The following is a 10,724-nucleotide window of genomic DNA, read 5'->3' as shown; positions in this document are numbered from 1 at the left end:
AAGCAGTGGTATCAACGCAGAGTACTGTCATTTGCATCACGTACATACTTTCGATACATTGTAACATCATACTTCTATATTATACGTTCGCGCACGCACTCGCTCGCCTATCGTCTCACTTGCACACCACTACACTCGCTCACACGCATATAGCGCTTATACACATACACTCATTCTGTATACACACATACTTACACGCAATAAATTATATTTTACCTCACGTTGCTTTCGTTCGTCTCTCGATATCCTTTCACGAGCCTCGGATTCCGACCGAGTTATCCACGACCGCCTCGCGAAAGCGGTTTATTACAATATTATGATAGAACGTTATATATTTTACAATTTTATATATTATTTACAAATTTTATATACAATTTTATATATTTTACAATTTGTTGAATAACTTTATAAAGTCTTAATAAATCAAATCAAATGCTCTTGCATGTATTATATCATCGTAATTTATGTATTATACATGTCATATGCTTTTTCAGAAATATGGCTTATGCTGTTGTAACATTTCTCAATGACGGTGCTATAAATGAAGTTCCAATAAATTGGCTTCGTGAGCAGGAAAACGAAACAGTATGTTGGTGGCCACCGGCTAATACAAAAAACTTATCATCTTTAATATTAAAACGTATGGAACCAGACATTAAAACATGAATGCAGCTTCCAGTATTAATTGAAAAATACTGTGGTAAGAATATATCTTAATATAAGTATCTTTTCCATTAATATTTTGTTATATCTTAATATAATATGTATTAAAATTTTTAAAGGTACATTAGAAAAAGCTAGAAAGGTTGCGAAAAATGAAAGTTATACTTCTACTGATGAAATTCAGTTAGGAAAAGGACATAGAAAAAATTGCCCAACAGGTTTTTTTATTCAGATAGTGAAAATGAAGAAAACATTAACATAGATGAAAGAGGTTACAAAAAGGATACTCAACAAAGCAACCACAATGCTCATATTTGAAAGTTTTGCTTACGAGTGAAACTGATGATGCTGATTTCATGTTACCATCACTTCCTAATAATGCTTTTAATAAAGAAAGAGGTGAGTATAAATTTCAAATGTACCAAGTAAAAATGTGGATATATTCTAATAATATATCTTATAATTTAAAAAACATCTTTTTATTATAATTTAGATATAACCTTAACCTTACATATATATAATTAAATATGTTCCAAGTACGCAACAAGCATACGTCTGTAGAAAATAAATATATGTTTACAGATCAATGGCAGTCAAAGAAAACATACAAGAGAAAATTACCTACCAAGGATATTCATATGGATAGCGATTCTGAAGAAAATAATATAAATAATAACCAAAATAACATATCGAATAGTTCAATAGAGATGCTACAATGGCCTTGTTCCAAAACTTCGACTCTTAATAAGCCTTCTGAATATCCATCACTTTTATCATGTTCAAATAATTATAACAAAAGATGTGAGTAGTAAGACAAAATAATAAATATAAAACAAATGCCATATCTAATAATAAAAGATTAAATATGATAAATCTTAAAAAATGATCTAATTTGTGACATAATTTCCATAAACAATTGTGTTTTCAGGAAGTTTCTCGCAAACTGTAAAAATTACAGATAATATAGAGAATACAAATACAAAAAATAAAATTGATCAATTAATAAATTTAATCGAAATTGCTGAAAGTAAGTTTATATTTTTTCAAATAGATTTCTCTTAAAACCAGACTTGTATTATTTCATTCATTGTATTATATTAATTGTTTGTTCCAGGAAATACTAATATTTTAATAAGAATGGTTGCTAAAGTACAAGTGCAAATAAAAGACGTTGTGCAACGTATCGATAGAATGACACCTACGATGAAAATAACTTAATTCTTCAATAGAACGCATACACAAATGTTTGCCATGGAAATCAATTAATGATATCAAAGATATGGAAACTCGATTAGAAGAAGAACATTTTCTTCAGGAATATGTAAGTAAAAAATATAAATAAGAAGACTTTTATTGTTTTTTAATATTAATTATAAATTTCTAGAAAGTTTTTATCCATAAGATAGGCGGTCACACATCTAAAGGAAATATTCACAACGTTTTAACACGAATATTTTCTAATGAATGCAGTCTGCAATGTTCATGGAAAGGATGGGGGCAAAACTTTGCTCTATTCAAATTACATATGATCGCTGTTATAAAAGGTCTGTAAACATAAAATACATATATATCTTCATCTAAATCCTATAAAAAATATCTATAATAATAATAAAATAATTTTTTTTGTTTTAAAAGTTATTTTAGAATTGGATGCGACTTTAACTGAGAAAGAGCTTGACGATATCGCTGCTGAATGGTTTCGTTTTGGGAAGCAGCGGCACAATAGAGAATTACAAAAAAATGCAAGATGGATGACTGATGAAGAAAAGAAAACTAATAAAACTAATATAACAGAGAAAGAGACTAGATCGATGCAAGAGAAACGTTAATCAGCCTAGACAGAAGCCGGTAATCACTTGGGATATCACTGTCGCCTCGGGTAATCTGCGTCATCTCGCCGCGGTGTGCGCAGTAGCGAATAAAATATTAATTAATATGCGCATATTTTCTAGAAGAGATATTGGCTCTATAGCACGTTAAATAATGATTGATTTTGTGATAACTGCTGTATAGTTAAAAAAATAATTTATGTTTATATTATTTTAATTTGAATGTTTTTATATAAGTTTAAAGAAACATGTGTTGCAGTACTCTAATATATGATATAATAAATTTAATTTTTGTTTGCTAGAGGAAATATAACATTTTGTTTATATCTACTATTGTACAAAAAAAATGTTTACTATTGTACAAGAAAAAAATTTTAATTTAGTATTACATTGCGCTAATATTGTGAAAAAACTATTGTGAAGAACTATTGTGATGAAACATATTGTGAAGAAAGCAATAAATAATAAATTACAATAAATTTTTGCATTTTGTATTTTTCCATTGTCTTTTATGTAAGTGCTAAATCAATATTACATATTTACCTTCTAGCAATATAACAAAAATGATATAAGTATAAGTAGATATAAACAAAATGTTATATTTCCTCTAGCAAACAAAAATTAAATTTATTATATCATATATTAGAGTACTGCAACACATGTTTCTTTAAACTTATATAAAAACATTCTAATTAAAATAATATAAACATAAATTATTTTTTTAACTATATAGCAGTTATCACAAAATCAATCATTATTTAATGTGCTATAGAGCCAATATCTCTTCTAGAAAATATGCGCACATTAATTAATATTTTATTCGCTACTGCGCACACCGCGGCGAGATGACGCAGATTACCCGAGGCGACAGTGATATCCCAAGTGATTACCGGCTTCTGTCTAGGCTGATTAACGTTTCTCTTGCATCGATCTAGTCTCTTTCTCTGTTATATTAGTTTTATTAGTTTTCTTTTCTTCATCAGTCATCCATCTTGCATTTTTTTGTAATTCTCTATTGTGCCGCTGCTTCCCAAAACGAAACCATTCAGCAGCGATATCGTCAAGCTCTTTCTCAGTTAAAGTCGCATCCAATTCTAAAACAAAAAAAATTATTTTATTATTATTATAGATATTTTTTATAGGATTTAAATGAAGATATATATGTATTTTATGTTTACAGACCTTTTATAGACAGTATCACAAATGTTGTGAAAAGAATCCTTGATTCATATTCTAGTATCTAGTGTATATGTCACTGAAAATTGTTCTGGATGCATTGGTCAATCTTACTCAATGCTGTATCTAGATCCGAATCATAAAAAAATTGAAAAGAAAGGTTTTGGGACTTTGGAAGAAGCAATAAATTTCCGGCCATATATCTACAATGTGTAATGCCAAAAGTGCAAAGGGACATTACTATTACAGAAGAAGTTAAATTTCCACATTTTTATTGATTTGGATATTCGTCCACGTATACGCTTGGGCATCGCTAAAAACAGACTGGAATGTAAATTGACACAGTTACTGACAACCATCAGACTCCAAGTCGAGGAAGAATCATAGGTTACATACAAGTTAGTTTTTATTTTTAGTTTCTGTTAAAATATATTAAGTTTCCAATTATAGAATTAGGGCAAAGCACGTGAAAACATGTAAAGATAAAATCTTATTTTTATCAATTCTACATATGTTTTATGTATATTGATATAATATTACAGATATTATATGGCCGGATTCACACCTTGGCAGAAAAGCAGAAAACAGAAAAGCAGAAGCCAATCAGAATTCGCGTTAAAAAAGCAGAATGTATTGCTTATTTTCAACGCGAGTTCTGATTGGCTTCTGCTTTTCTGCTAAGGTGTGAATCCGGCCTATCACATAAACGAAAAAGCTGAAATATGTAATGTGATAAATAAGCATTAAATAAGTTAAGAGGATGCCGGAGCGACGGCCGAACTCCGACGAGTTAGCGCCCTCATCTAAGCGTAACTAAAATTATCGATAATACCGACCGAAATTATCGATAATATCAATAATTTTAGTTCCGCTGTTACCAATATTAATATTTCTGCATGTTTTATGCATATTTGAAAGAGAATTGTGTTCAATATGTTGAAATCGGACATCGTGTATTTCTACTGCTCTATTGCCTCGCACGCATATCTAAGCGTATCTAAGCGTATAGATAACAGTATAACATATACACGTGTCTGCCTTTATTGCATATTTGAACACAATTGCACACATTACTTATATGGACTTATATATATATATATATATATATATATATATATATATATATATATATATGTACGTGTGTGTGTGTGCCTTTCCATATATCTTTCCAAGAGGAATAATATTTGGCCATGTGTATGTGTGTGTGTGCATGTATTGTTATATATATATGTGTGCCTTTTATGTATATATATATATACATACATCATAGATACATACATACATACATACAATAGCACAATACATATATATGTATTATAATATATAATAACGGTTATATTGCTAATCTTATATAACTATTAAATCGCATCCGGTTCAAAATATTGTAAAGCAACCAGCACACGTAAATCGCCTCTGGAATATTTTTTACAATAACCAGCACACGTAAATCGTCTCTGGAATATTTTTTACAATAACCAGCACACGTAAATCACCTCTGGGATATTTTTTACAATAACCAGCACACGTAAATCGCCTCTGGGATATTTTTTACAATACCCAGCACACGTAAATCGCCTCTGGGATATTTTTTACAATAACCAGCACACGTAAATCGCCTCTGGGATATTTTTTACAATACCCAGCACACGTAAATCGCCTCTGGGATATATTTTTAACCAGAACGCTCATGCAAACCGCATCTGGTATGAAATATTTACAACCAGTTCACGAAAAGATCGCTTCTGGGATCAAATATTTCGGCAATATTTAGCGCGCACATGCAAACCGCATCTGGTATGAAATATTTACAACCAGTTCACGAAAAGATCGCTTCTGGGATCAAATATTTCGGCAATATTTAGAGCACACATGCAAACCGCATCTGGTATGAAATATTTACAACCAGTTCACGAAAAGATCGCTTCTGGGATCAAATATTTCGGCAATATTTAGAGCGCACATGCAAACCGCATCTGGTATGAAATATTTTCAACCAGTTCACGAAAAGATCGCATATAGATAATATATAACATACATAGTATGCTCGGATCAGAAAGAGACGGACAGAGAAGAATGGGCAAAGAGAAAGAGGATATAGTGTAAGTGAGCAAGTGTCCATACAAGTGCCAAAAGTAAGAAAAAAAAGGAAATAGTTGGATCTTTCTCCGTAGCAATACTTTATGCTCACTAATATTTAGCGACTGATGTGAATTATTAATCGATATATCGTTGTACAGCCATTCTCTCGCTTACTCATTCCTATTCTCTCTCTCTCTCTCTCTCTCTCTCTCTCTCTCTCTCTCTCTCTCTCTCTCTCTCTCTCTCTCTTTCTTTTTTTGCCCATGTCTGTCTATTTCTTTATAACAAAAATACTATATGAGTACTAAATACTATATGCATCATATATATATAATGTGTATGTTCATGTATTGTAGTAATTCTAAATTCTATTTAAAGATTAATTTTATGTTACAATTTTTTTATACAAAGGTCTTTATGTTGTTTTCTATTTAGGAATTGCTTTAAAGATATAATCAAAAAATAAAAAAAAAACTTGAAATATTACATTTTTATATAATATTACATTATCATACTTATATTTTTGTGTAAACTGCACGGAAAAAAAATTCAATTATATCTAGCGACATATTAGTATATACTATACATTAAAACAATTCCTTCTAGAATTATGGTATATAAATATACTAACCTTTTGACCCTTATTCTTTTTAAAGAAAGTCTGCGGGCAAAGCGAGGCAAGCGTTTTTCATTACATTTTCGCCCTATTATATGAACACACTATGACTACACAAACACAACACTCGTTTTTTAAATTCGATGCGTTATAACGCGTTATAACGGTTGAGCACATTTTTGCGGTTATCTCTCGTTACGCGTATGTACACAACACGCGCGACTGAGACTGAGACTGAGTACTGCCGCGCACTGATATTATCGGATGTGCCTGGCTGTGTGCGTGTGAATAGTACAGTCGCCTTATTCCCCGATACGTACACACATACTTAGATACATGCATGCTACAAATATCGCGTAATAATATAAACAAATGCGCATCTTTATAAACGAATATTCTGTAACCGAATAAAAAATTATTTTCATATTGATTAAAATTAATTCGATACATAAAAACATTATTTATTAATATTTTACGACATGTCATTTTAATCACAATAATGTAATTAATGCATTTAAATTATTTTCGGATATATAAAATGCGAAATACAGACATTTGATTTTCTATAGTAACATGACATATATATACAGGGTGTCCGGCGTCAACCGCATCACCGGTCATGTGCAGGTAGAGCAGGTGAAACCGAGAAGAAAAGTCCTGTACCAATTTTTTATATAATACTTAATAAAAGAGTTATTATTGAGTAAAGTCTGGCCAATCAGCGCCAATCTTTAGCCGGGCGCATGTCGGTGAACCGCGCGCTTGATAGTGTACGCCGCTGCACACTTCACAGCGCGCGGCTCACTGACGTGCGCCCGGCTAAAGGTCGGCGCTGATTGGCCAGACTTTACTCAATAATAACTCTTTTATTAAGTGTTATAGAAAAAAAAGGTAAAGGACTTTTCTTCTCGATTTCATCTGCTCTACCTGCACACGACCGGTGATGCGATTGACGCCGGACACCCTGTATATATATATATAAATTTTATAATAATTTATATATATTAATCTAACGTGAAAGATTGTAGATAAAGGGAGCCTCACAAGCGAGACTTCGGAACTCTTCGATATTTGTCGTCTGGCTTGCTCCTTCATTCTTTCTCGCTATTGCTTTTGTCGACTCTTCAGCATCGCGCGGGGATCTTTCCTTATATAAACATCTTATAAAATAAAAACTGAAACTTTCATATTGTATTTTATTAGTATAAAAATAATTATAATGGATTAATGAGATTTTTGCGATTAAAATAACACCAAATATGACATAAATCGGATAATTTTAAATGAAATAAGTAATAATTTTAATAACATAATTGATTAAAAATAATCCGATATTATGTCATGTTTCGTGTCATTTTAATCGCAAGAATCTCATTAATCCATTATAATTATTTTTATACAGATGAAATGGAAAATACAAGTTTCACCTTTTATATAGAAGATGTTTATATTTTGTAGATAAGGAAAGATCCCCGACGCTGAAGAGTCGACAAAAGCGAGAGCGAGAAAGAATGAAGGAGTAAGTGAGATGACAAACATGAAAGAGTTCCGAAGCCTCGCTCGCGTGACTCCTTTTATCTGTAATCTTTCACGTATATATGTCATCTTACTATAGAAAATAAAACTTTCGTATTTCGCATTTTATATATCTGAAAATAATTGTAATGGATTAATTACATTTTTGCGATTAAAATGACACCAAATACGATATAAATCCGATTATTTTAAATGAAATAAGTAATCATAATTTTAATAACATAACTGATTAAAAATTATCTGATTTATGTCATGTTTAGTATTATTTTAATCGCAAGAATCTCATTAATCTATTAAAATTATTTTGATATCGATAAAATACGAAAAACAGAAATTTTACGAACGATATGTAACCCGAGATATTATAGATAAAGAGAGCCTCGCGAACGAGACTTCGGAACTGTTTGATGTTTGTCATCTCGCTTGCTCCTCGTTCTTTATTGTATTCTTTCATCCCCATTATTATATTCTTTTATTTCTTCGACTTTTATTCTTTCTATATTCTCGTCTTCCTACATAATAATACATTAATTTATTCGTCTTTATTTTATACAACATAAATGAGATATTGTGTATGTCATAAATAGAAAAAGTATTTAATTATGTGCATTTTTGTATGTACATGTGTTGTATTTAACTATAATTAAATAGAAAAAGAAAATAACTTGTGTATCTCATTTATGATGTATCAAATAAACATAAATAAATAAATTTATTTATTTTCATGTAGGGACACGAGAATAGAAAGAATAAAAATTAAGCAAATAAAAGAATATAATAATGGCAATAAAAGAATACAATATACAATAATGAACGAGCAGAATGAAAGAGAGAGAGAGAGAGAGAGAGAGAGAGAGAGAGAGAGAGAGAGAGAGGCGCGAGTGAACGCGTAAGTGAATATGCGAGGAGCATGAAGCTAAGCGATACGTAGTACATAGCGAGCGAGCGATTAGAAAAAGACAGAGCGTATGATCGAGAGAAAAAAGATACTGCAATAATGTTAGTGCGTATATATATATTACTCTCCACGCATGAAAGAGACAAAGGTAGTACGATTATGTCTGTCCTTGTCATGTAAGATTGCAGCTCCGTCTATCGCGACATCACGCAACTAATCTACTGCTCTGTTTTACTCTTGAGTCTCTATCTCGCACACACACATATACACGAAAGTGTAGCATCGTAAAATCTTTTTTATAAAGCTTCTAAATTCACTTCTCTAAGTTCACTTATACTCTTTGATGAAATGCCGAGTGCGGAGTTCACTGATTAGGCACGTACAGATTACAAATTTGTTATATTAAGTAAATGTTGACGGCAGAAGCCGATAACAAAACTGTAATTTTCACATTTTTTTCAACTTTTCATATGAAATGTTAAACTCCGCACTCCGTTATTATGTGTACCTTAATTGTGGAAAAGGATTTGTTGATATCTATAATCAACAAAAAGATTTTGCAATCCTACTAATATTCGCATTCTGTCGGTAATCCGGCATCCTCTTAACAATTTTTTTTTGTACTAAAGGATACTTATAACAACTTTCAGTCTCTCATGCATAGTTTAAGGTAAAAAACGCTTTTTTTATTTTATTCGAATATATTCCTTCAATTTTTATCTTATAAAAAATATTTTTATTGTTGAAGGTACATTGCCAGATGTGGCTCAATATTCTGATTTAAATTACTTTTCGTGATATGCGGATGCAAATCATTAAAAAGTTCCCACCTTCCTGTTGAGCGACGACAGTGCGCAACGAAATGATTGGATGAGAATGTCACCAGTTAATCTAGGAAAGTAATTGTGGCAATTAGCAATAAATAGTAAATACATTTTATTTCATCAAACTGGGGACTGTTTATAAGAGAAGAACTATCAACTTTGATATTGATTTGGTTTAGCATTCTGAATGTATGTGTGTTATTCTTTACAGTGGTTCATAAAAAAGTATCATATTACTTGATTAAATCAATAATTAAAAACATGTAATTCGAATAACTTTTATAATTTTATAATGAAATATATTTTAATAGAAACTAAAAACGAACTAAAAACGAATCTGTATGTAACCCATGATTCTTCCTCGACTTATCGTACGACAAACTTTTTAAGCGCATTGATTAGCTAATTTCTAGAGACTCAAAAAAGTTTCTATTTTGCAGCCAATCAATATGTTGAAAAAGTTTGTCGTACGACAAATGTAATATCGCCCTTAACCTGATATTACATTCATACGATTGACTATCGAATAAACAATTTCTAGAATTCTAGAGTCTCTATCGAGATTCTCCGAATTCTCCATCTGATAGCCAATCGACAAATATTTTGTTTGAATGTAATATCAGCATTATGGCTCTTGCAGATAAGCGCGATGACGCGACGCGCGAATCCAATGAGAGCTTTATTTTTTCCGAAAAGCAGAGCTCTCATTGGATATCGCGTCATCGCGCTGGCTGCGAGAGCCATTACACGACGAAGGTATGCGCAAGCGCAGGAACAGCGCACATGGTTTTATAATCATAGTAGCCTAATAATTAACTACCAAACGTTGTAATTAGACTACCAATCACCACCAAACGATTGTCTTTCAATTAAGACCAATTTGAACAAAATTGGTTAATAAATAATATATTTGCTCGGCTAACTTTACAGCTTCCAGTTAGCCATTCCCACTACTTAACCACACATGGTTTTTTTTTACTTTTTGAATAAATTATGGACCACCAAACGTTGTAAATAAAGGATTTGTGACCATCTAACGATTTTGCATCGAATAAGCCTTGATTTAATCGATTAGACTAAAAATTAAAAATGTCCGGCTAACT

At 31.3% G+C, this 10,724-nt stretch overlaps 1 protein-coding gene across 1 annotated transcript; it reads left to right on the top strand.

The window, feature by feature from the left end:
• The first annotated feature begins 32 nt into the window (after positions 1–32).
• Positions 33–3,020, top strand: LOC138934850 (uncharacterized). Its single transcript, XM_070298975.1, has 7 exons — positions 33–700; positions 783–1,062; positions 1,246–1,464; positions 1,592–1,690; positions 1,778–1,984; positions 2,048–2,207; positions 2,299–3,020. The coding sequence occupies exons 5-7, from the start codon at positions 1,943–1,945 to the stop codon at positions 2,490–2,492; spliced, it is 396 nt and encodes a 131-aa protein (XP_070155076.1). The 5' UTR covers positions 33–700; positions 783–1,062; positions 1,246–1,464; positions 1,592–1,690; positions 1,778–1,942; the 3' UTR covers positions 2,493–3,020.
• The last annotated feature ends 7,704 nt before the right edge of the window (positions 3,021–10,724 follow it).

The sequence above is a fragment of the Polyergus mexicanus genome, unplaced genomic scaffold (genome assembly GCF_030449975.1).
Source record: "Polyergus mexicanus isolate NDT 795.1 unplaced genomic scaffold, iyPolMexi1.0 SCAF_7, whole genome shotgun sequence".
NCBI classification, from domain to species: domain Eukaryota; kingdom Metazoa; phylum Arthropoda; class Insecta; order Hymenoptera; family Formicidae; genus Polyergus; species Polyergus mexicanus.
The sequence above is the reverse complement of the archived record's forward strand: the minus strand, read 5'-3'. Positions and strand labels throughout refer to the sequence as shown.

Excerpts from the sequence above, each read along its gene's own strand:
- LOC138934850 (XM_070298975.1), top strand. The coding sequence starts at position 1,943 with ATGGAAACTCGATTAGAAGAAGAACATTTTCTTCAGGAATAT. Across the intron at positions 1,985-2,047 it reads AACATTTTCTTCAGGAATAT|AAAGTTTTTATCCATAAGAT; the intron begins GTAAGTAAAAAA and ends ATAAATTTCTAG. Across the intron at positions 2,208-2,298 it reads TATGATCGCTGTTATAAAAG|TTATTTTAGAATTGGATGCG; the intron begins GTCTGTAAACAT and ends TTGTTTTAAAAG.